Source organism: Rhinopithecus roxellana, chromosome 4, assembly GCF_007565055.1.
Source record: "Rhinopithecus roxellana isolate Shanxi Qingling chromosome 4, ASM756505v1, whole genome shotgun sequence".
Classification (NCBI taxonomy): Eukaryota; Metazoa; Chordata; class Mammalia; order Primates; family Cercopithecidae; genus Rhinopithecus; species Rhinopithecus roxellana.
In genome coordinates this window covers 97,281,740-97,309,228 of record NC_044552.1, presented here as the reverse complement: position 1 = coordinate 97,309,228, position 27,489 = coordinate 97,281,740, and the positions used below count along the sequence as shown (strand labels likewise).

Here is a 27,489-nt window from a genome sequence, read left to right as displayed (position 1 = left end):
TGCTCTGGAGAAACTTAGGGCGGAGCTGTCACAGCAAACTGCATTTGCTGATAACAGATTTCCAAAAAGTTGCCTTAGCTTTTCAATACACCAAACTCCAAATACTAGGAGCCAAAAGAGGTTTGCAGCCATGGATCTCCCCTCCTCCCCACCTCCAGTCATGACCCTGGGGCAGAACACCTGCTTACTTTCCAGTATTCCAACAGCTCACTTCTCAAATGCGGCTTAACGCCAAGTGTTTAAGCTGGGGTGGGGTTGAAGTGGGAAAACTCAGTTCTGGTTTCTTTCTCTTTGGCTAAGCTCAGCCAAATGAAAACTCCTCAGAAACAACTGCTTGTTTTTTCGCTGGTCTCTTCAGATAGGATAAAGCAGCCAGTGTCTCCCATAAAACTTGCATCTAGGGAAATAGGGTAAGTGCACAGAGGGCTTTTTCAGCTTTCTCCAATCCCTGAAGCTTCCCAGGGCCCTTCCTGCCCATGAGAAGGCTGAGTAAATGACCATGAGAAAAGTCACCACTGGAAGAGGGTCCTTTAGTAGAAGAATTTCAACAAGGTAAATGGAATTTCTAAAGTCTAGAGATTCCATATGCTCTTTTGACAACCAAATCATTAAACAGTGCTGTCCAACTCTACCACAATCCATATAATAGGCCCACAATAACACACCTGTTTTCGTAGGCCTTCGGAAAAATCTCTCCCATTTTAAATCCTTTAGTGGCTCATAGGATCTGGCCCTTGCCTCCTTCTCTGGGCTTATATCTGACCACCTTCCACTAGCGCAGTAGTTTTCAACCAAGGGGTAATTCTGTCCCTGTATGGGACATTGGGCAATAATCTGAGGACATTTTTGGTTGTCACAATTAGAGTGAAGGGAAGGGGATGCTACAAAAAATCCTAAAATGCAGAAGACAGTCCCTCACTTCAAAGAGTTACCTGGTCCAAATATCAAGTGTCAAGGCTGAGAAACCCTGCTCCAGTCATACCAAACTCTTTGCTGGTCTCTGAGCACACCAGGCTTTCTCATATGCTTTTGTGCTTAAACACATTCCTCTACCTGGAATGCCTTGCCCTACCTTCCCTGTCCAGGAAATTACCATTTCTCATCCAGGATCCTACTCAAACGTCACCTCCTCTACATTGTCCTTCCCAGATTCCCCAGGAGTTGGATGTTCCTTTTTCTGCGCCTCCAGAGCTTCTGGTACATACCTTGTTAGAACACACTCACTATGCTGCCCCAAGATAGTCTGCACATGCTGAAGGCATGTCTCAAGCTGTATTCTTCGTTTATTCCCACAGTGTCCATCTGGTAATAAATCGCCACTCACCAATTTAATCAGGGAATAAATAAAAATGGAAAAGATGCACCCTACACTCTCTTGCAACTATGTCTAAGGGATAATAGTGTCCCCAACATAAAAACAACAGCAGTAAATATGTATCAAGTGCTTGTAATGTGGACAGGCACTATATTAAGCACTGGTACATGTAGTAACTCATTTCATCCTTACAATAATCCTATCAGGTAGGTATTATTATTATCAGCATTTTACAGATGGGGAAATTGAGGAACCAAGAAGTCAGGCCACTTGCCTAGGGTCGCTGACACTAGCATCTGGAAAAAGTGATATTTAGTCCCAGGAAATCTAGCCTCAGAGTCTCAATATTCCAATATTCATGCCAAGGCAGTTATGCTAAAACCCAGTATTTCAGCCACTCAGAGGCCCCTGGCAAGTATAAATGACACCTCCAGAGGACTATGCAGTCAGAGTAGCCACTAGCACCTGTGACCCTGCTTGTGGGGGATCACATGACTCTTCAACTCTGAAACGCTTCTGGCAGGAGAAGCAACCTCTTCACATTGTGGAAAGACATATGCATTCCAGAAAATCATGGTACCATAAAGGAAATACAAGTGCTGATTCCTCAAAGTACCTCTTACCTTGTTCATGCTGCAGGGATGGGAGCAAGGGATCAGACATGTCACAATGCGAGGCAGCTCTTGAAGATTCTCCTCATTCCTGGAGCCCTCACTTTCTGAAGCAGACAGCTGCACTGTGAATATAAACAAAGAAGAAATCCATCAGCTGGTGCCCAGGAAGGCACAGAGCACTGCCATGTCCAGTGCCTTGCTGCCATGATGGCAATGATCCAAGTCTGCACTGTCCAACATGGTAGCCACTAGTCAGATGTGGCTATTACTGAGCACTTGAAAAGCAGCTAGTGCAAATGGGGGCTGCCAGGACTCAACAGCTAGAACTTCCACATATTTCCTAGGAGGGCAGTGTACCATAAGGGAATTCAGGAGGTCAGCTTTCCACGGGCCAAATGAACTAAACAGTTCAATTCCCCCCAAAACAGAAAAATAGTCCACCATGTTTTTATTCATGCTATTTATTCTTTACATGAAGTTTTTGATTCATATGAATTACATTTCAGAGTAAAAGGGTTCTTCTTTGTCTTTTTTTTTTTTTTTTTTTTTTTGACATAGAGTCTCATTCTGTTGCCCAGGCTGGAGTGCAGTGGCATGATCACGGCTGACTGCAGCCTCAACCTTCCGGGCTACAGCAATCCTCCGACCTCAGCCTCCCAAACAGCTGGGGCTGCAGGCGTGCACCACTACGTCTGGCCAATTTTTGTATTTTTTTTATAGAGACAGGGTTTTGTCATGTTGTCCAAGCTGGTCTCAAACTCCTAAGCTCAAGTGATCCTCCTGCCTTAGCCTTCCAAAGTGCTGGGATTACAGGTGTGAGCCACCATACCTGGCCAGTTTCAAGGTTAATTTGTCAAATATTAGGGGAAAATATTTTAAAAATGACTTCAATTGTTTAAATGGATTTGTAGCCTTTTCCTCTGAAAGGTGTTTACAGGTGGAACTGAGAGGAGAGCAAAACATTGTAAGGTTCCTGATACTCAATTTGTGTATTATTTTTTTAAGTTGCATCTAGGAAGGATTTATACATCTGTACCTTCCCATAATACATGGAATTGGAGGTTTAACTGGAACTGCAGTGCTTTTAAAAATGAAAAATACACTATTTTTAATTATAATATATTAAGAACATAGAAAATGTTCAATAGGAAAATAAAAAGGTACTCATAACCCCACAAGCCCACCATAACCATCTTTAGTTATTAGTAATCAGCCTTGTCTACATTGGAGAATGACATGTCTTCTAACTAAGTTGGGGACATGGAGAATTCCAAAGCTGTATTCCCCATATTAACATCTTTCACTGCTAAGAAAATGATTTTGCAATTTACATTTTCAAAGATAAACTCCTACTCCATGCACATTACTATTCTATGAACATAATATTACTACATTCCTTTTATAAATCAGACGATAGGGAGAGGAAATTGCAAATCACTCCTTGGCTATTTGAAATACAGATTCCAAAGAAAATACCACATTTGGATTAAAAACTTAAATGTAAGACCTAAAACCATAAAAACCCTAGAAGAAAACCTAGGCAATACCATTCAGGACATAGGCATGGGCAAAGACTTCATTACTAAAACACCAAAAGCAATGGCAACAAAAGGCAAAATTGACAAACGGGATCTAATTAAACTACAGAGCTTCTGCACAGCAAAAGAAACTATTGGCAGAGTGAACAGGCAACCTATAGAATGGGAGAAAATTTTTGCAATCTATCCATCGGACAAAAGGCTAACATCCAGAATCTACAAAGAGCTTAAACAAATTTACAAGAAAAAAAAACTCATCAAAAACTGGGCAAAGGATATAAACAGACACTTCTCAAAAGAAGACATTTATGCAGCCAACGAACTTATGAAAAAATGCTCATCATCATTGGTCATCAGAGAAATGCAAATCAAAACCACAATGAGATACCATCTCACACCAGTTAGAATGGCAATCATTAAAAAGTCAGGAAACAACAGGTGCTGGAGAGGATGTGGAGAAATAGGAACACTTTTACACTCTTGGTGGGAGTGTAAATTAGTTTGACCATTGTGGTAGACAGTGTGGCGACTTCTCAAGGATCTAGAACTAGAAATACCATTTGACCCAGCAATCCCATTACTGGATATATACCCAAAGGATTATAAATCATTCTACTATAAAGACACATGCAGATATATGTTTATTGCAGCACTGTTCACAATAGCAAAGTCCTAAAACCAACCCAAATGCCCATCTATGATAGACTGAATAAAGAAAATGTGGCAAATATACACCATGGAAAGGTATGCAGCCATAAAAAAGGATGAGTTCATGTCTTTTGCAGGGACATAGAGGGAACCGGAAACCATCATTCTCAGCAAAGTAACACTAGAAGAGAAAACCAAACACTGCGTGTTCTCACTCATAAGTGGGAGTTGAACAATGAGAACACATGGACACAGGGAGGGGAACATCACACACTGGGGCCTATCGGGGGTGGGGGGCTAGGGGAGGGATAGCATTAGGAGAAATCCCTAATGTAAATGATGAGTTGATGGGTCCAACAAACCAACATGGTACATGTATACCTATGTAATAAACCTGCACGTTGTACACACGTACCCCAGAACTTAAAGTATAATAATAAAAAAAGAAAATACCACATTCAGTCATAGCAACAGCATATTTTAACAATAAGGTACAACATGGAGAGCTCCTGGAATTCCAACTTTGTAGCATGAATACATCCAAACATCTCCACATGTACATGATGTCCAGGTAATCATGGCTTCAAAGTCGAGAAAATTCAATATCTAATTCTAATTGATCTTAAAGTGACTGAAAAAAAAATAATGCATATAACTTTTACTCTTTCGATTTCTAGAAGCAGGTGCTAATAAATTTCTTAGTTTTAAAGTAGAACTTCATACATGCTGTTTCCTTTTCAATGTCTGTATCAATCCATTTAAAAACTACAGCCCAGAACTTAACTGGAAAGCTTGCCCAAATGCCTAGCAAAGATGCCTCATGTCACAATTCAATTTCTATGTACACATTGGTATCAACACAGGAAATGTGGGCACAAGAAGATAATAACAAACAGACAAGGATTCTTGAACATCATTTCCCTGAGGAACCCCACCCAGCTCCAATCATGCCACAATCCTCGTACTCTCAGAACTTGGATAAATAACTTGCACTAAACTGATTACAGATCCCTTCCTGCCCCCGCCCCAACTGTTCTTATGTCATTCTCATGTATGTTGTTTTACAACCGAACCAGGCTAAAAACCCTTTGAGGGAAACATTAGTCACACAGAACGTTTTAAAACAAACGTTACAAGAGTTTTTTCTTTGCTATCACTCACAGGGCCTAGGATGATACAGACCTTTAAGTGTGGGGTCTTAAAAACAATGTTAATAATTGTTGCAGTTGTCTTTGGAGTTCTTTTAAAAAGGAAAATCTCTAAATGCCAGGATTGTAAATCTTTTTAAAAATATTAAGAATATCATGCAACTGTATAGTACCCCAAACTGAACAATGCACTTTTATATGTTAATACTCTCATTTAATATACTAATACCAATCTGGGTGGTAGTTTTCCTAATTTGGAAACCAGACACAGAGAGGTAAAAGAATTTTTCTTGGTTCTTGCTGAAATAAGCAACAGACCCTGGACTAGAAGAGACTTCATTTCAAGACACTATGGAATTAAAGCATGTGAAAGACCACAAATAAAAAATAAACACAACGCACACCCCAAAACAACACCCCCCCCAAAACAACACACATACACACACACACACACAGACCAAGACCACCATTTAACAGAAAACGCCTCAGAGAACAGACGACAATTTTAGAAACTGGGTCAGTTCACTTCTGGACAGCAACCAAAAAGACTGGCCTTGTTCTATCAAGTACTTTCTATCTCCTTTGAAATCGAGAGAACCTGGCTGTTTTGCAGCCAATTCAGTTTATGAAGAAGCTTAGCGAAATCTACAGCTTAAAAAAGGAGACTGCATCTTAAATACAAAGCATTAGGGGAAAAGATACCTGAGTTACCGTGGTGGAATCAAGAATTTTTTTTTTTTAGTTTATTATTCAATGTTTCCTTTCATTTTTTAAAAAGCTGGATTCCTCTAGCACTGAACAAAAGAAAACTACAGATGCCTTTAAAGGGTGCCTTGAGAAAGTTAATCCCATAAGCCCCTGTGTGACTTCCACTCAGCTGATCTTAACAGTCAGTTCAATGGTCAATCTTAGACTCCTAAAACTTTTAAAAGGTTAATAAAACATAATTTGTCTTTCCAGGTGGACAGAAGCATGGGTAAGAAGAAAGGTGGGCCGGAATTACAGAATCCCAGCACTTTGGGAGGCTGAGATGGGTGGATCACTTGAGGTCGGGAGTATGAGACCAGCTTGGCCAACATGGAAAAACCTCATCTCTACTAAAAATACAAAAATTAGCTGGGCGTGGTGGTGCAGGCCTGTAATCCCAGCTACTTGGGAGGCTGAGGCAGGAGAACAGCTTGAACCAGGAGGTGGAGGCTACAGTGGGCCAAGACTGCACCAGTGTACTGCAGCCTGGGTGACAGAGTGAGACTCTGTTTCACAAAAAAAAAAAAAAAAAAAAAAAAAGGAGGTGGGGGCAGAGATAAAGTAAGTCTAAGAAGAAGAGAAATGACAAGAAAAGATGAAAGATACAAAGAGTGGAGAAAAACAAAGGGCAGGTAAGCAAACAAAGACACTCAGAGATAGGTTTGGTAACATGGCCAAGAGCCCCACACCAGCCAGGTCCTCACTATGGAAGGACCCAGAGATTCGGGCTCCTGGTGACAACTGCACATCCTATGGTTTCTCTGGGGTTATACTCTCATGTCTCAGGTGTCAGCAAATGGGAGTTGGAGAAACACCAGGCCTACCTGATTCACCACTATTTATTTACCATCCCAACTTCCATTTACCATGGAGAGAAGCCTATTTTACCTGTATCACTGTTAATGTGGTATAGAGGTATGCTGAGAATAACATAAGTCACCTTTAACCCTATGCTCTTTAAAGAGAAGCTTGAAAGTGTCAAGGGCTGTGTGTGTGTGTGTGTGTGTGTTTGTGTGTGTGTTCTTTTGGCCCTTGAAAATGCAACTAACACTGCCAATATTGAATAGAATATGGTGAGTTGGGTTTTTCTCCCCACTCCAACTCCCACCCCCTTCTATGATGTCCATTCTAGAAGCCTTCTGTAATCTCTCTCAAAGCCGGGGAGCTCAGGTACTCCTGTGGGAGACAGACAGGCCAACAAGAACGAGCAGGTCACTCTTCGTAGGGTTAAAGGTCTCACTAGCTTTTAGACATCGTGCACCATGAGGCCAGTCTGTGGGATGGACTCTTTTCCTACCCTTCCCACCACCATGTCCAGCAGCTTAGGCAGAGGGCTGGAGCATGAGGGCCTATGCCAGGCCCAAGAGCTTTTGGAGAAAGAATAATGAAGTAATCAAGGTGAACAGGCTCTGAAGTCTAGAAAAAAAATGCTCTTGCATCTAGGACTTAGAAACTTGGGAAATCAGATGGACAGGTGAGAGCAATATCCCTAATCTCCTCTACTCTATTTTAAGGGGTGGAGTAATTGACATGGCTTCAAAGTTAAGTCTGGACAATCTTCAACTGGAGACCTTCAACTGAAAAAATATAAGGCCATTTTTATTACAGAAAGGCTAATCCCTCCCTTCTACAATAGGGGGCATGGTGCTGGGATTAATGGATCCAAAGGCAAAGAAGCTAGACTCCTGCCCCCTTCCCCTAGTGCACACACACCTTCTTTCCAACTGGCCGGTTCATTCCCTGCTTCCTAAAGAAGAGGCAAGAGGAACAGGGCAGAGCTTGCCAAGGAGATTCCTGCAGGTCCCTCTCCATCCTCAAAGTTACAGCAGATGTGTGGCTGTGGTTCTCCATGACTTCAGTGTCCTTGCCACCCCCACATGGAGGCAGCAAACACACTATATAACATGGTTCTGCCTCAAGAGACTAGACGTTTGCCATTCTGTGTTGCTCCCGTGTGCTGCCTTCACAGCATACCATGGAAAACAGACATTCTAAGCCAGAATGACAAGAGCATCTTCCCATCAAGCATCATCAATAGCCTTCCTCCCCAAGGATAGGTTAGGTAATTTGAAAATGAATGTTCTGAAATTTTAACTAATATATGAGTTGTAGTTCAATAGGAAATGCTGATAAAGAGGAGGAAACAAGAGGATTATAAATTACAAAAGAGAGACACATTGCTGGTAACACATACACACAAATGGTCCGAGAGCCAGATGGGGAGAAACAGAGGCCAAGAAAGGGCCAAGAGTGACAAGTGGTAGAGTGTCCATCACTTTCATACACCCACTTCTGGCACACAGGCTAGGGGTTTCTTGCACTTGGTCAAATCATAAGTCAGGATATCTAATATTTAGATTCAGGGCTATCACTGTAAAATGTAAATCGCAGTCTCCAGTGATTTAGGACTATCTCAATTTAAAGGCACAACACAGAGGGCCCCCAAGAGGTTACTTGGCCCGAACCACTTCCCTTTGCCTAAGTGACTATTTAAACCAGCAGCCACAAATTCAGATGACTGCAGGGGTCAAGAAAGAATGAGATGAGTGAAAGGTCAGGTCTGGGAAGACAGTGAGGAATGGGGCATCTGGGGAGTCTGCCACTTAGCTCTAGCCCCAGCAAAGCAGGAACAAGCCCCATGTGCCAAGAGCTTCTGATACTCAAGAAACAGAGTTGAGAGACTGCATAAAATCATTTGCTGTTTTAATGTTGGAAACTCATGCTAATACTTTGGAAATTTTGTGGGTGTTGGGTCTGGTTGGCTAGTTTGCCTCTTCTACTGCACACCTTCTATGTTAGTCAGGGGATTCTTTGTTCCTGTAAACCTCTGGGGGAGAAAACTCTCCACCTGCCTCTTGGCCCCTCTGGGTTGTACTGTTAGGGCTTCACTGCCCACAGAAAGCCAGGGAGAAGAGTGGGCAAAGACAGATAGGGGCCAAGTCAGTCTGAATATCAACTCCACCTCTCGGAATGTGATTTTTGGCAAGTTACTGGCTCTCTCTCAGTCTCTGTTCCTTTATCCCTAAAACTGGGGGAAATTCTTTATACCTCTTGAGATTATTTTGAGGATTGTTTTGAGCATTTCACGAGAAGAGATCTTGTCTATTTAGTACTAGTACCCAAATACCCAGCACCTATCCTGCTGCCTTACATACAGTAGGCACTCAATATATGCCAAAATTAATTATAATGTTTGGGAAGATCTCCCGTAAGTCCGGCACCAGTTGAACCTATTTCCTTTCATTCTCTCCTCTTCTGATGCTTTAATGTCAATATCCATATCTACTTCTCGCTTGGTCAGAATATTTTGAAATTAAACTTTATAGAAGGCCAAATTAAGAATAAATACTGAAGAGTTTTTTCTTAAGAAGCATGGCATACTTTTAGGTCAGCAAGGCACTATTTGGGTACTACTAGCAACAGCTTTTTGAGTACTTCAGAAGAAAAAAAATTAAACACAAGAGATTTCATTGTCTTATTAATAAATTAAGGAATCATGCATTAAGTTTAGCATTCTCAACTGATGTTTGCCAATAGTGCATGCCACTGCATGAGGAGTATATAGTGGCTATTCCAGGTGACTCTTGATCCATTTGTTCACTTTGGATTGAGAAGGCTGAATTATATTCATCTAGAACAAATGTTTACTAACCATGTCTTATTTACCTGGGTTTCTTTGATTTTATGCTGAAAGAATCCCAGAGCCCTCCAAATAATTTCAGCTTCCCTCTCCCTTGGTGGGGGGAAGGAGGGTTTGCTGTACAATTCAGGCAAACATATTTCCCAAGATTTGGTGAGAAAGTGAAATAACAAACAGCCTGGTGGGTTACTTCAGAGTGACCCACTGCAATGGGAGCACTGTTAAAGAAGCGTTAAGGGGACCAGCTATCTCTCCAATAAAAAGTTTCCAATTAAGGAACTAAAATATTCTCAAGAAGATCTTGGGGACAAGCTATAAGTAGGATCATCACCTTAATTGGGGCTAGTGCTTACAACCGAAACTGCTTAGCAAGCCAGAATGGGTTATATGCCTTGTTCCTCTTGAGAAGAAATGTTCATTAATCTGCAGAAGAAAACTCTATTTGGCCTGATGGGCTCTGCTGAAAAACAATCTCAGAGGTTCACTGTTAACCTCTGCTTATCTGGGGCTTAGATTCTGTTCCTTGTTTTTGAAACAGGGTCTCACTCTGTTGTCCAGGCTGGAGTGCAGTGGCACCAACTTGGCTCACTGCAGCCTCAACCTCCCAGGCTCAATGATTCTCCCACCTCAGCTTCCCAAGTAGCTGGTACTACAGGTGTGCACCACCCCTGCCCAGTGAATTTTTTGTATTTTTTTGTAGAGACGGAGTTTTGCTATGTTGCATAGGCTGGTTTCAAACTCCTGGGCTCAAGTAATCCTCCTATGTTGGCCTCCCAAATCGCTGGGATTATAGGCATGAGCCACTATATCTGGCCATATTCTGTACTTCTTATTACCAGCATCTCCTGAGTGCAGCTTGTTCTTTGTGAGGGAGTACCATGTCCCAGGCTGTTAAGCCTCTCCACAGGGATCTAGTGTTTGCCTCCACTATGGCCTAAGGGCTTTCCATGCTCTCAAACCAGTGTCTAACAAAACAACTGAAGTTATACCATGCAGGCAGTAGTATAACTATGGACCCCAGAGCTATTCAAACAGTGTAATCCTGGGTTTCCATCTCTCTGGTCTGTGCCCCAGCACACAGACTTAAAGCCCCAGAGAGACTGGGGAAAATCTTCTTGCCCCCATTTCACAAGCAATTCTTGTGTGAGTATAACCAGCATAGCCCCTAGAGTCTAGAGCCTATAGCTGGGTCTGAAACACTCTAAGGCCAGTGGCATCAATGTCTTCTGGCACCTAGGAATTTTCCTGTCCTGCTTTAAAGCTCATATGTACTTGAAGATATTTAACCAATATACCTTAGGACTTTTTGGGGTGGGTGATCAGAAGTAGGCCAGCCTGCATGAGCTCAGTATACCATTCTGCCAGAATTGGGTTCCCTAAATGCAATTCTGCCAATTTAGGTCCCATATGTAGCCAATTCTAGCTGCCATTTAGGCTACAACTAGAATTAAGTTCTTTGTAGCCTAAGCTAATTGCTGTGACTCTTTCACTAACTCATCCTCATTACAGAGTGCCACTGGGGGGAGAAAGTGCTTATGGGTAGCCCAGGCCTTGAGAAACCTACCCTAAGCCAGAAGCAGCAGGTCCAGGCAGTGACCCCAAGGAAACAGGTCACCTTCCTTCCCAAGGCTGCATTTTCCACACCCAACTAAGTCTGCCCTCAGTTCTGTGGAAAGGAATCTGCCTTCCATTAACTTTCCCATGATTTAGAACCGGATGACTGCACACTGATATTTTAGTAGAATGAGAGTAGTAGTAGAAAGACGGCAAGAAATGCAACAAGGGCACAACCACCTTACCACATCAGGGATGTCTGCAGGGAGTCACTGTGTTCTCCGACAGCAAGCAGCCAAGAGAACAGCCACAGAAAGCGGCTCCAGCAGTTGACCCTGGGGTCTCCTCTGATCTCATTACAGCAGTTGACACTAGTCCTCACAAAACAAACAGAGGAAATTTATGCCTGCCTTAGCTGTGGAAAGCTCCACATTCCTTATTAACAAGAGTTTCAGCTTCTGAGACCACAGCCGCCGGGATGGGGAGGAGGTCGGCTGTGCTCCCAAGAAAGAACTGTGGCTGCTGCCTTGCCCTCTTTCTGGGGCTGGATATACAGGCGGTGAGCCTGGGGCCTGGGCTCTGTCCTCGGGTGACTGGGGGAAAGTTCCCTTTCTGCTATGCTAATATCAACTTTCCTTGGCTCAGACGGTGGGGTCATTTCCTCTTAAACAGCACTGGGAAACTCACTACAAGGGAGTCTTGAGGGGATCCACCTGCTAAGGTCGCAATTCCAAGAGAGAGGTTGTTCTGTATAACCATACGCAAAAGTACTCTTGCCTGCACCTTCAAAAACTCTACTTAACTTGGAATTCTGACTTAAAACATTATTTCATATCTGTTAATTCAATCTTAGAAGTAACTGAGCAGTCAGCTCATGACGTAAAGAGTGAGCTTCTAAACCAGAGTAAGAAAGTGGAGCAGAAGTTCTGAACCAGAGTGGTTTTGCCTCCCAGGGGACATCTGGCAATGCTGTAGACATTTTTGGTTGTCATGACCTGGGGGAGGGTGCTACTGGCATCTAGTGGGTGAGACCATGTACAGGACAGACACCATAATCAAGAATTATCTGGTCCAAAACGTCAATAGTGCTGAGATTGGGAAACCCTGACGGGGAGGGAACATTCAGGGACATAGGCAGACTTAAAATCATGCCAACTCATAATCGCATTATAATAATGTGGTATCATGCAACTTGGGGTCCCCAAAATGTAAACAATTAACAACCATAAAAATATACCAGTTCTCTCCTTGAGCAAAGTAAAAGCTGTACCTTACACAGAGGAAGATCATCAGAGTTGCCTGGGAAGAAGTGGAACAGCTTCAATGTTGGACTATGTTATCATCAACATCACCAGTGCCTTGTTTACTCCAGGTCAAGGTGTGATCTGAGTGCCAACTATCAAAATTCAGTGGTAGCTATTAACAGAAGGAGTTTACACATGAAGTTCTATGGTCACTAAAACTGTCTAAATAACCTAAGTATATATAGGTCTGGAAAAAGTTGCAAAATGTTTCAACTTTTAAAATACCAACAAAATATGAGGAACCATGTTGATGTTGACCTACATTCTAGGGTGGCGAAAAGAAACAGCTGCACAATAGGGTTCTAAATAAATGCAGAATTGCAGAAATGCATCATAATGAAAACAATCAAGGTGACTATTTTGAAATGCTCCCCATTTCTGTTTTTCTTGCTGTTTTCAAATATTCCCTCTCATCCACATGGCATATTTTCATTACATTTGTTGTAAGAATGTACATTTAGATAACCTACTCATTATTCTTTTATGCATTCTTTTACTCCAGCCAAAAAGGAAAAAAAAAAAAAAAAATCCCCATCCAAACAAAGCTAATGCATGGAAGCAAATTTGAAGGAAAAAAAGAATTTCATGAATGAGCGGGAGACAATTTTTTAATGGAATGTTTTAAAGGCTTGTGGTATAAACAAGTAAACAAAATTGATTCACTAACATTAATACTGTTTGCCATGATGTAAGAGTTGGTCTTTTTTAAAAATGCCCCAGAAGCCAAAGGAAAATAAATACTGTGGTAGGGAAAAATAATACCTTACTTGGCATTTTGAAGTCATTGCTCAATCCTTCTTGAGCAAGAAAACCATAGTAATGACTTTGTTTTATCTACCACAATTATGGTACACCTCGCAGCAATCCTCCACAGTATTTTCCTCCCTCTGTTCAAGTTCTGCTAAATAATCTCTGGAAACCATTAACCAAGAGCACGGTTCCAATTTTCCTGTTCTCCCTCCCCTGCTGCCTCAGTGTCATGCTGGCGTCAGGACAAAGCAAACTTGTATGACATCACAGAGCAAACTCATTTTCTGTAAACCAGCCCCTTGGTAGTTTACCGCTACTGGAACCCAACGCTGTCAACAGTGTGGTCTTTGTTTGGTGGGTGTTGCTCTAAAAATTTTTTTTTAAAGTTTCCCAACACCTCCTTCTTCTTTTAAACAGAGGCAAGCTGCTGGAGGCGCCGTCCTCGCCTGGCCCGCCCCACTCTGTAAACTAGACATTACCTTATACACAAATGACTCTAGGCATTCCTCAGTCTAGCTGCCTCATTGCAAAATTCCTATGCTCCTCAGCAGCAGGGCAGCACGCATTCCCCTGGCTTTCCCTCTTTCCTTTTCCCCCACCCTCCTTTTTCTTTTCTTTCTTTTCTTTTCTTTTTTTTTTTAATTTCCACTGCCTCACTGTGTTTTTGTGTAAATGATCTCACATGACTCAACAAATCCATCTGCCTGAAGCAGGCCAAGTCTGGAGCCCTCCCAGGAGGGAGGAGAAGAATTGCTTTGTGGAAAGGACCTGGAGCTCTGCCCTTTCTCTGGCTCGAATTACCCGCCTGTCAGGCCTGACGGATTTGGCTAAAAATAAAAGGAAGCGGGCCGTGAAAAGCAGATGAATGGGCTCAGCAGTTCCTTAGATAACACAGGCCTGCTGTTGCCCAAAGCTCCCCAAACAGAAACTTCAAATGCAGGGCCTCTGAGTGCAGTGATGTGGCTTCCAGGTGAACGGGGCCTGTCAAATCCACTGGAGTTGGAGGACATGGCCTGGGCTGTGAATTTCGGTTTCCCTTCTGTGTGTGTGTGTGTATGTGTCACACAGAGAGTGAGAGCGCACGCGAGAGAGACTGAGAGAACCAGTCTAGTATTAAAAGGTTCTCAGAAAACAGTAGACTTCAGTGGAGTGAAGACTTGTGAAAAAAGAAAAAAATTTGTTGTTTCCACTACAAAATTATCCTCCTCCCCACCTCCAACACCAGACATTTTCAGCCTCTCTATGATGTCACTTCTCTGTTTAGAGCCAGCAAAGAGCTAAAAGTCCTTCTTGTAAGTGTATGCCCAGCGCCCGCAGTGGGTATTAAGCACTTAGGTTGGCAATGTAATGACACACTGTAACAATCTGTAATATGAAGCAGTCAGCAAAGCCCTGGCTCTGAAAGCTATTTCTCCCGACCATTAACCATATGTTTGGCTCCTCAGATAGCCAAGCGGGTGTTCCAGCTTACCATCTGGTTTCTATCCACACAAGCAACTGCAAAGCACAGGCTACGTCCCTCTGGAGCTGTGTGTTTCTTTTTCTCTCTCTTTTCCGCTCTTCCCTTCCTCTTTCCTCCTCCCAGCTCCTTTAGTTCCCTCTGCTAAAGAATTCTCTGCCATTCATCACGTGCAAAGAAAACTTTACCTGACATGGCAGCGGCAGAGCCATTAAGAATGCACAGCTGTACTGTAAACACGCCAGAGGGCCATTTACCATCCGCGGAATCTGTACAAGTCAGGCTCTACCCCTTCCTCATCTCCTACTGAGTGCTGACACTTGATCCAGCATGTTAAAAATAGGTACATTCTTGAGAGATCCAGGGTTGCTGTGGTGCCCTTCATATTCACTTCATATTCTGGGAGTGGGGCTTTAAAACACACACACACACACACATACACACACACACACACACACACACACACACACGCTCCTGAAGTTTGCCTCTGCATTCAGTCCGCCTGACGTCAGTCTCACACAGGATGACATACCACCACTGCAAATAACCAACTTAACTACAGGTTTCTATTCTTTTTTCTGCCCTAAGGATTTGATCCCAAGTGTGTATTTTTCTGAGTTTTTTTCCCCCCGAAACAGTACACATTGAAAGAGATGACACTTTAGAAGAATAAGAACATGCAGCCGTGTGTAACAAATTGACAACCTGCAAAACTTATGCTTATTTACATCTGCACTTTTTAATAGTACACAGCAATGAAATGGAACCTGGTATCAGAATTTATAGAATTTTTTCACAATGTTTTCAAAGTATTTACCCCAGAGTTTCTCCTCTACAGCATTTAAGGTACTTTATAACTCTATACATTTTTAAATGTATGAAGGAAGATGTATTTGATATATAGAAATTAGGTTATTTTTCTTCCTGTCCCCCTCAGAATAAGGTCTGCATTATCAGCCCATTTTACTGAATTAGGAAATTAAAGTTAATTATTTCCCATACACTGAAAAAGTAACGGCTGGTTTCTAACATACCAAGAACAAAAGAAAGAATATCATTAAAAAGTGATTAACCAGAATGTCAGATTTTATCAATGTGGCAGAGCTACAGAGGATTTGTCAGGGGAGGACTGTTTATTCAGGCTAACAAGGGTGCCAGGAAGGCCACTACCTGTGTAAACTTCTTAAACCCACTGCCCTTGTCAGTCCTCATTTCCATGATCTGAAATAGATGTTGTGTTAGCTATTTCTATCAATAAGGGACATCAAAATTCTGCCCCATGTAGGTTTTTAGAGAGTGACAGAAAAGGGAATTTTTAATTTCAGAAGCCTTAGGAAAATTGTTCACAGACGATGGCGTCTATTAAATGCTGTTTGAGGTCTCAAAACCATAATACGAACTTTAAAGTGCATTAGCTTTACTCCCAGAAAAACAATGACAAAGATAGTTAATAAAAAGAAAGAAAAATTAGCAATTTAAAACTTCAGTATTTTCATAGTTAACTACCTGGTTTTCTAAGCACTGCAGAATCATTTTATTACGGATATTTGTGCTTTTCATAAATACTGGTGCCTGGGCCCCTTTCCTCCAGCTCAATTAGACAAGGATCCCTGAGTGGGGAGGCCTGGGCATCAGTATTTTTGAAAAGTTTTCCAATTTTGTGTAACCAAAGTTGAGAAGTCTTGCCTTATGTGAACTAACAGGACAGTAGAAACCATCTCATCAAAACCAAAATGAAACCTTTGGTATAGAAATGTAAATGAGATTTAGGAATAGAACAGTGGCTTTCCAAACTTGTTTTGCAGTGAAATCTTCAATCAAACAAAATCTTATATGAAATCCCTGTAAGTGAGATAGGTAAAAAGCAGTAATTTATACTGCCCTTTTATCCTTTTAGTCTGTACAATATTCATGGATTTAATAAGTTCAAAGTTATAATTTTTTAATCATAAGCCACCTAGTAAGAAAAATAAAGCCATTTTATTGAACACAAAACCTGAAATTGAGGTTAAGGCTGAGAGGTCCAGTCCTATACACCTCGGCATCCAATTTTTTCCATGGCCAATGGTTAAGATGATCAAGGTCTGATGTATATAAAAATAGCAGTGTGTGTAGCAGGATGAAAATTAGTTCATAAGTTAATGTAATAAACATCCATTAAGTGCTTACTATACACGAGGTACTGCCCTGCGGTCATCAGAGAAATAAGTTGCAGCCTTTCCCTTGAGGAGTCTACTTAAGAAGACACCTAATGGCAGAACAGCCAGACAAGTGCAATAATGGAGGTGCTGAGAGACACTACATGGGAAGGAGTGGCTAATTCTGTTTGAGGAAATAGGGCATAATGTCACCAGCAAGGGACAATTAAGTCAGGTCCTAAAAGTGTGAGCAGGATTTTTGACACCTAAAAGAGGAGGGACATTTCAGAAAGAAGAAACTGAGTGTGAAAAAAATTAAAACCGGCAAGTATAAACAGGGTTGGGGAGTTTGGGGGTTATGAGAAATTCTGCGAGGGACAGGAAGGTCTGGGAGATAAGGCCAAAGAGGTAACTGAGTCCAGGTTATAAGAAACTCTAAATGTCATGATATAGCTTAGACCAGTGCTGGCCAACAAATACACAAGGTGAACTAAACCTGTAATTTAAAACTTTTTAAATAACCACATTAAACAAGTAAAAAGAAAAAGGAGAAATTTACTTAATATTATTGGGAAAAGTATTATTTTAACATGTTATCAATATAAAAAGAATTAATGAGCTATTTTACATTTTGTTCATATTAAGTCTTTGAAACAGGGTGTGGATTTTACACTTAACGGCACATCTCAATTTGGACAAGTCACATTTTAAGAGCTCAAAAGCCACCTGTGGCTAGTGACTATTATATTGGAAAGCACAGGTTTAGCCCTTATTCTGCAGGCAGTGCAGACCGAAGGATATGCTTGGCTTTATTTCATGAGAAAATGGCAACAACGTGGAGAAGCAGAAACACTGGGTCTGAGAGAGGGCTTCTGAGGTGGCTTCCATAGTCCATGCAAGGGACACAGAGAACAAGGCTCAGATGAGGACAGTGGCAAGTAGGATGGCATGGAAGAGTCAGAGTCAGAAAATACTTGTAAAAGGAATTCAGAAAACTTTAGAAGACTGTATGTGAGGGATCAAGTGAAGGACTCACAGAACCATTAAATTTTTTTCATGCTGAAATTTGTGCTTAGAATGAAAGATCACTGATTGTGTATTTAATATGAAGTTTCATTGTTCCTTTCAAGCTTGTTTCCTTCTGTAGTAGAATGCAATGTCACTTATGTAGGATATAGTAAATTCCTCTTCAAAGAACCAATATGTCAGTATGTTCAGCTCCCCTGTTCTTTGTTCTCCATCTTAAAGTTTAAAACTTCCTCATTCTTTATGTCTCCTTGCCCCTAGTTTCAGTAAACAACCCCCTCCTGGCCTCCATCATCTGCTCTGTCTTTAGTCATCCTTAGTCACCTGCTCTGTCCTTAGTCAACTGCTCTGTCCTTAGTCATCTGCACTGTCCTTAGTCATCCTTTGTCACCTGCTCTGTAACAGTCCTTCCTGCCAAAACTACTCACCCTGCCACTCCAGCGTGCACCCCTGATCTCTTTAAAATAGCCAACCAGAATTAGCTTAGACTGTGCGGTCCAACTCTAGCCAATAGGAGAAAGACAGAGCAGTAGGGACTAGCTGCGTTAAGGATAAGACCCCCTTCCCCTTCCTTGTCCGGTGTCCTCTCACCATTGCTCCATCCATGAGATGCACCCTTCTATAGAAGTAAATTGCCTTGCTGAGAAAACTTTTGCCTGGGTGCTATTTGCACTTGGCGGCACCGAGCATTTACTTCTGATACTTAATAAACATGTGCTGAGTACCCACCACATGTTAGGCAATGCTGGGCACTGGGGAAGCAAAGCCACAACGCAATTCTTACTTTCAAAGAGCTCAAATATAGTGTAGGAGACAAAACAAATTACAACAGAGCATTAAGTACATTAATAAACAGATATGCAAAGAGGCCTACAAAATGTTCCATAAAGTATAACTTAGAATTGTTTCATATAATGTATGCAATGGGACTTGTGAGATGGAGTGGGGCTTTCAGATAGTAAGGCCTGTATCAGCTGACTTTTTTGAGACAGTGTCTCACTGCAGTAGCCCAGGCTGGAGTGCGGTGGTGTGATCTTAGCTCACTGCAGCCTTGACCTCCTGGGCTCAGGTGATTCTCTCACCTCAGCCTCCCAAGTAGCTGGGACTACAGGTGCACACCACCACACCCAGCTAATTTTTTGTGTTTTTTTTTTAGTAGAGATGGGGTTTTGCCATGTTGCTCAGGATGGTCTTGAACACCTGGACTCAAGCAATCCACTTGCCTCAGGCTCCCAAAATGCTGGGATTATAGGTATGAGCTACCAGGCTCAGCCTCAATTGATTTTTAAAAGTGATCCAGAATATGATTTACTTCTGTGTATTTAGTTGTACTGTATTAAGAAAATTGATACTCCTAGATAATACAGATAACACTATCTGAATCTCTGCTCTCAAAACTCAAATTTTCAGAAAAATCTCTTGCTATTTGCTACTCTTACTACTTACTATCTGAAACTGAGAAACAAAACTGACATGAATATAAGAAGTTCAAATTCCTTTGCACTGGAATTCACAATGGGAAATTTCAGCATCTCAATTCTGGAAATGAGCAGATTTGAATTGTAAGGCATAGTTGTATTGGAAATTATAACAGTTCTTTAGCATTTCATTTGATTAATACTATGCCTCAACCTAATCTAAAAGCTTGGAGAAAATGCAGTAGTCAAGATTTTTTTATTTCAAATTTTAATCACTAATGATAATCTGACAACTATTTCAGGTAAAAGTCAGAGTATCTGAAATGTAGAGTGGATAGACATGACAATCTAACAGAATATCCGTCACTAAGTGTTGTGTGTGGTGTTCACTTATTGTGCAACTAGCCATTAATCTACACAGAAGCCTGCATCCCACAGAGGCTCTGAACAGCTGCCTGGCATGTCATCAAGTGTGCTGAATATGTGTGACAAGAGGAATTTGCCTGTTCAATTTATGATCAGGCTGGAATACGAGAAATACTGGGATGGAACTTCCTAATCAATGATTCATTTATTTATAAGAAGTTCAAATATGTAAGCCAAAATAGTGGAAAACACTATTTCAAGGTTAACGTGGCAGTCCAATTCAATGTGCTGGTGGCCCTAATGTGTTAAAATTTGGTAAGTAACACATTTGTGTGCATTTTCTTTTATCATAGTTATAACACATAGTTTAAAATTTATTAAAATGAAATGCAAATTAAATGTTTGCAGAGCCTCTGAAGTATCTCCAGGGAACTTCTGCAAACCAGAGTTTGAAGATCACTGGCTTAGGGACTTGGAGGTTAAAATGTAAATGGAAGAACAACAATTTGGTGCACCTGCTATTTTAAGGATCATCAAGTTCATTCCCAAACTTCAACCTAGGGCAGAAACCATTCCTCATTATCCTAAGAGCAGTGAAGCTGAGAAACACAACTGCAGAAAGTGTTTTAAGATTCTCTGGTGAATTAGAATTTAAAAGGCTGGGACCAAAATTTGAAATACAGTATTCACTTCTCAATGTTGTTCATCCATTAATTCATTCAACAATTTATTGAGCACCTGCCACTAGGCACTGTTCTAGAGGCTTGAAATACTTCATGAAAACAAACAAACAAACAAAATGAAAAAAAAAAAAACAAGGTTGGGCATGCTGGCTCACACCTGTAATCCCAGCACTTTTGGAGGCCGAGGCGGGTGGGTCACTTGAGCCCAGGAGTTCAAGACCAGCTTGGGCAACATGGCAAAACCCAATCTCTACTAAAAATACAAAATATTAGCTGGGCATGGGGGTGCACACCTGTAGTCCCAGCTACTCGGGAGGCTGATGGCGGAGAATCACCCAAGCCCAGTCCCAGGAGTTCGAGGCTGCCGTGAGCTGTGATCATGCCACTGCACTCCAGCCTGGGCAATGGGAGTGATACCTTGTTTTTTTTTTAAAAAAAATACAGACAAAATTCCCTATCTTTGTGAAATTTAGAGTTTAGTGGGGAGAGACAGACAATAATCACAAATAAGAAACTTGCTGTAAGGTAATAGGTGAAAGGTGCAATGAAAAAAAATTGTGAGGCAAACACCACATGTTCACACTTATAAGTGGGAGCTGAACATTGAGAACACATGGACACAAGAAGGGGAACAACACACACTGGGGCCTGTCAGAGGGGGGTGGGGAGGGAGAGTATCAGGATAAATAGCTATTGCATGTGGGGCTTAATACCTAGGTGACAGATTGATAGGTGCAGCAAACCACCATGCCATACATTTACCTATGTAACAAACCTGCACATCCTGCACATGTATCCCAGAACTTAAAATAAATAAAAATTGGAGTCAGGAATTGGAACTGTGGTGGAGGAGGAAGGTTGCAATTTTACATAGGAGAGTCAGGGTGGGCCTTATTGAGAGAATGTAAAAGTGGATCAGAGATCTGAAGGAGGGGAGAGGTAAACCAAGAGGCCATCAGTTCAAGCAGTGGTTCTCCAAGTGGGGTCCTAAGGCCACCAGCATTACCCTGAAACTTGTCACTAGCTCAGAAATGCTAGAGTGGCACCCAGCAGTCTGGTTTTCAAACTCTCCAGGTGATTCTGATGTGCCCTGAAGTTTGAGAACCACTGCCCTAGAGAAAAGGCCCTAAAATAGGAGTGGGTCTAGGACGTTCTACAGAAACAGGTGAAACCAGGCATCTGGAGGTGAGAGTCAGGAGGACAGTGGTGGCCACAGCATGAATAGCTTTATGATAACAGTAAGGCTTTGGCTCCAAGAGAAGAATGGGGAGCTACTTTTCTTCAGGAGCCACACAGCCTACATTGCAAAACGTCCATGTTGGCTGTTTGGTTGAGCAGAAGCACTACATGACTTGCCTCAAGAGGAGACTCCCTGACTGCTCAACTCCATTTTGGGCATGCTGCTAAATGTTTAAAAATAGGCTCTGAGGGTGAGGAGCACCAATTTGTAGTGTCTGTTGATTTCCATGGTGTAAACTCTCCCACCATGGCTGATTTCAAGCCTCCAGCATGACTCACTGAACATAGAGTTGTAAAGAGATGTGCATAAACGACTCACAATACTGACTCTAGTCCCAATGTCACTGCTACCACTGAGAACATTTAAAAATAAGGGAGAATTTTGTAAATCTGATTGGAAATGTGAATGCTATTTTATAAGTGTATATAAATGCAATGACTTCTATTGCTCTATTACTGTCACTCAAACCCAAGTCCTTAGAATTTTTAAGAGACAGGGTCTCACTCTGTCATCCAGGCTGGAGGACAATGGTGCGATAACAGCTCATTGCAGCCTCAAACTCCTGAAAAGTTAATACAACAACAATATGTTAACTTCATTTAGAGAAAACCCCATTAATATTAAACTTCAGCTCCTTTATTCAAACACATCTATTTAACTTTAGTTGGGATTCCTCTGTTACTGAATTTCCCTTCTCTTACTGTAATTAACATCTTGCACTCTCAAAAAGTATGCATTGACTAGGATTTGCCATGCATCGTATGTGAGGTTGCTGCTCCAAAGGCTCACATAAATCCAAGACAGGCCATCAAGGAATGTGCGTGAATTGCAAGAACAAAAGTGAATCTATCTGAAGATGAAGTGAAGTTTGAATAAGCCCTTCATCCATTTGATTTGCCATTAAGAAACTTTTCTTAGCCAAATGGAATGTCCCTATTTTTGTCAATGAGATTTCAGTTTGTGAATAACGTTTTTAAAGTGCAGCATCTTCTGTCTGCAAAAAGACATTCTATGAACTCCTAATATACAGAAAGTGTTTAAACTACCAGGAGTCTGCTCCATGCATTCTTCCATCTGCACGATCCCTCGGCAGTGTACCACCCACACTCAGATCCCGGGCAGCCAGATCAGCAAATGTGCACAAGCCTGCACTCCTGTCAAACAATGGGGTCTTTCAGGCCTTACAATCTTGTGAAGAAACAGGCTGAAACGTCATGGGAAAAATTAGGAAATATCAGAGGAAAACAGCTCACAAAATGAGGGGTGGAACCACTTGCTCACATGTTCTAATTCCTGAACAAAGAGAAACAACAGTGACAGCCCCCTGCCTACTCTGACCCCTCCATTTCAAAAGAGAGGCATCCTAACCCCTTTTTCTTTTCTTGGGGATTACAGCAGCAAGATGTAGACAAGACAGAATTAGAAATTTTTAAACCTAAAGAAGCAGAGTTAATTTCAAAAAAAAGCTTTACCCTCAAGAGAAGCATAACCAACCCATCTAACCAGCCTTGTTTGGTGATCTGAAATACCAACAAAATTACAGACTAGAAATCAACTAGACTCAACAACCACACAAAGGAAAACAGAAATTCCTGATATATATATTTTTCTTTAAAAAAAAAAAAAAAAAAAAAAAACTCTTCCAAAGTATTCTTGCTATTAAATCTCACGCAATAGCTAGCTCTATCCACCTCAGCAATCCTTCCTCATTATCTGCTATACCCAGTTTTATATTTTTCATACCAGCCTAGCTAGCTCCATTTGCCATCCCCAGCCTTTATCAAGAATTGTAAATTACCTGTCTCTTTTTATCCACAAAATAACATCTCTTCTCCATTTAAAAATCTATTTAAGACTTACTGCAAAAATGATTTCTAGATTAATCCAGTACATTTGCAAACTTGCCAACAAATTTACACTTCTGCTTTAATATACTTTTATAATACATCTATGTTTTCCAGTTGATTATGTGAATCTGACTTTACTAAAATCTCTGAGGATAAAGTCTGAGTCAATTCTTCTTTACATAATCTCCAACTTTCCACCATATCACTCTCTATCTGTGGGATGTTATCAGCTGTTAAACACTACAGGTATGTCAGCTGCTGTCTCCCAACAGTGAGTCTGATGGTCAGCCATTTTGGGAAAAGAACCATAGGTGGGTTATTATTATAAGGCATTACATGGAAGAGGTGTTTATTTTGCTCTTGGAAGAAAAAAAGCAACATGTATTAAAATCATAAAAACATTTTCAGGCAGGGCGTGGTGGCTCACGCCTATAATCCCAGCACTTTTTGGAAGGTCAAGGCAGGCAGATTGCTGGAGACCAGGAGTTTGAGACCAACCTGGGCAACACAGTGAAAAGAAACTTTGTCTCTACTAAAATTACAAAAATTAGCTGGGCTTGGTGGCACACACCCGTAATCCCAGCTATTCTGGAGGCTGAGGTGGAGAACTGCTTGAACCCAGGAGGTGGTGGGGGCAGTGAGCCGAGACGGCACCACTGCACTCCAGCCTGGGTGGCAGCAAGACACTGTCTCAAAAGAAAAATGTTTTGAAAGGTAAAATAACACAAAAAATATTCTATAGTGGAAATAAGAGAGTCAAATGAGACTCAGAACTTTACAAAGGGATCTTACAGACATGTTGCCAATATCACTGCATGAGCCTAAGCATAAGAGCAACCTTTGGGGAGGAACCATCATTTGACAACAAGGTACAATTCCAAGTCAGGTAGTGAAATGGGTGGAATTAAACGCAAATTATTCCTGCCAGCTGAAATGCAAGGACACTGTCAGAGAGTTAAAAAGTGAGTTCTATCCACGAGGTGATTCCACAGTCTTCTCAAGTCAATACATCTGTGAACTCACAGACCAAGTTCTTAAACCACTGTTCAAACTCTGCAGCACATCAGAATCACCTGGAGAGGTTTACAAACTCCCATAGTTGAGGTCACATCCCACACTAATAAAATCAGAGGCCGGGCAGTGGCTCACGCCTGTAATCCCAGCACTTTGGGAGGTCAAGGTGGGCAGATTACCTGAGGTCAGGAGTACAAGACCAGCCTGGCCAACATGGTGAAACCCCGTCTCTACTAAAAATAAGAAAAATTAGCCGGGTGCAGTGGTGCGCGCCTGTAATCCTAGCTACTCTGGAGGCTGAGGCCAGAGAATTGCTTGAACTTGGGAGGCGGAGGTTGTGGTGAGCAGAGATCATGCCACTGCACTCCAGCCTGGGCTATAAAGAGAGACTTCGTCTCAAATAAAAAAAGAAAAAAAAAAAATGTCTGGGGTGGAAGCCAGGCATCTGTAGCTCTTAAAGATCCCCAGGAGATTCTAATGTGCATCAAAGTTTTAGAACCACTGTCCTAGACTCTGTCAGTACAAGATTTTGCTCAATGAGGAAAGAGCACAATATCTTACATTTAAGTTGGTGACAGGTAAAAGCAAAGGTTACCTCTGAAACTTTTAAGTAGGAAATCACTACTTTGGCTGCAACAAGAAGTTTGTGCTCTGATTCTCATAATTGGTGTAGCCTATAGTCTTTAAATGGCCCTAAATGAACTTGTGGCTTTGGGATTTAGACTAGGAGAGAGAAGTAGGCATGGTGGTAGATATGAGCCCAGATAACAACAACTGCATTGTTGCCCATTGTGCCATCAAGATATTCAACTTGAGAGCCTACGGCCTGATGCAAGTCCTAGGTCAGTCATCTGCTGGCTGTAGGGCTACAGGCAACTCTCCAACAACATAACCCTGGTATTCCATCTGAGGCAGTGGTTCCCAGCCCTGGCTGCATATTAGCAAACCTGGGTCTGGGACACAATCCCTGAGATTCTGACTGATCCAGAATGGGGCCCCAAGATTCTTATATTTCTAAAGTTCCCCAGGTGTGGTTACGTCATCAGTGAGGAGAACCACAGGTAGAGAGGGTGCTGGGGCCATACTACGTGGGTTCAAATCCCTGCTCCACTAGTTAGCTATGGCTTAGTTTCCTTATTTGTAAAAACAGAGATAACTGATAACACCTCCTTTGTTGTGAGGCTTGACTGGCTGAATCCATTTATTGACCTCAGTGGATTATTGTACGGATTTGGCATAACACCTGGTACACAGCAAATGCTCAATTTTAATCACATGCATCATACCTATACATGTGTACATGTGAATATGTCCTAAGGATTAAACAGTTTTATGTATATAAAGGGCTTAGCACTGTCTCCATATAGAAAATACTCAATAAATATAAGCTGAGCTGATGCTGACAGTACTGGTAGTATGACAACTTATTGCAACTGACTGTCTTCTGTCTGGAATTTCATCCTTTCCTCACTGCATGGCAGCCTTTGCTTCAGACAACCACAATTTTAAAAGGTATGGGGATAGGAAGAAATCCTTTTTCTCTTTCTTTTAATTATTAAGAGGTCCCACTAACCATGAACGGTACTTCTACTGCAAAGTTATGATGGGAATGTGGGCTTAATGGCAAAGAAAAGCTATGTGGAGACCAGGCTCTGCCCCCACATGATGATAAATAGCAGAACTTGACAGCCAGAGGAAACTCAGCCCCCTCATTTCCTAGGGGAACCCAGAGTTGAAATGTGTTTTGCTCAAGATCACAGTGTGAGTGGCAGAACTGGGATCAGACTTAGGAACAGAGCTCTTTAGTTTCCAGGTTGCTTCCATTGATCATCCCTGGTGAGAAGCATGCCTGAGAGGTGCATTATCATGTGGAAGATGCTGTCCTTGTGGTCAAGGCCAATGTGGGGGATGAGGAATGTGGTACCCTGTTTCCCAATTGCCTCCTTCCTCTCTCTGCCGAATTCCCTTCCCTGGTCCAAATTCCACACCCTGCAGGCCATTTCCAGCTGAAAGGGAGGACACAGAGCACTAGAAAGCAGCTGTGGTTTGTTTGTAGCCAAACTGTTTTCTCAGGGATGTTCAGTTCCAATTTTATAACAGAAGACAATTATAAAAAGCATTTAATTTCCCAAATTTTCATACATACAACTGTTCAGGGATAGGCATATATAAATGGATATGTGCATACTTTTAATCTATCTACCAAGGACAGGAAATCCTGTCTTTCAGTTGCTAAGTCTCAGACTAGTCCATCTGAGTATTTTTGCTGACAAATGTGACCTTGCCTAGGTTCTGCAGGAATTTAAATATTCCCTCAATGTCATTTCTATTTGACCTTAGCAACATGACCAAACTGCAAACTCAAATGCCACTGAGTAAAGGTACAACATTCACATCCTGTTACCAAACCATTCTCCAATTCCAATCCAGTGACCCTGGGCCACAGCCTAATCCAAAAGATCACAAAGCAACATCCTGATGAGTTGTCATGGCAACCCCTAGATGTTAGATATTTCATGTCATCCCTGGGCTGCAAATTCTCATTTTTAGTCTACTCATATCCTACGATTTCATGTATAACAACCCACCAAAATGCAATTTGAAATGTCAGCTGCCAAACATAATAAGAGATGCCACTTGCTATTACAGCCAATAATAAAAGATTTCCAGTTGTTTGTTTCAGAGACACAGCAAATCACTGGGTATTCTAAGTCCACTGGGCTGATCCTCAAAGTGAGGCTATTTAGCCAGACTTCCTTCTTTTTTACTTAATTAGTCAATATTTAAGAGAGCCTTGGAGATAAGAAGAATTCTAGTGAAACCTAGGCGTTATTATTTTCCAAACAGGAGGAAATGTACTGATCTTCAAACTTTCAGTAGACACAATATATCTGGTTCAGAGAGAGAGCGAGAGAAAGCCCAGTTATCTAAACCTTTTAAGGGCACAATTATACAAGAGTGCCTTGCAAGGTTTATCAACTCTTTATAACTGGAAAAGAGGAAAATATTTACTACTGAAAACCAGATAATCAAAACACCT

The 27,489-nt window shown here is 41.6% G+C and overlaps 1 protein-coding gene across 3 annotated transcripts in view; it reads right to left on the bottom strand.

Moving 5' to 3' along the window:
* Positions 1 to 27,489, bottom strand: part of BACH2 (BTB domain and CNC homolog 2) — a 378,701-nt gene that overhangs the window by 280,937 nt on the left and 70,275 nt on the right. For 2 of the 3 annotated variants that reach the window (XM_010357758.2, XM_030928376.1), the window contains exon 2: positions 1,939 to 2,051. Coding sequence is in view for 2 of the 3 variants with exons in the window: in XM_030928376.1 (XP_030784236.1) it covers positions 1,939 to 1,947 (9 nt within the window). In the remaining variant the exon portion in view is untranslated. The remainder of the gene's footprint in view (positions 1 to 1,938; positions 2,052 to 27,489) is intronic. The other variant, XM_030928378.1, reaches the window with a different exon arrangement.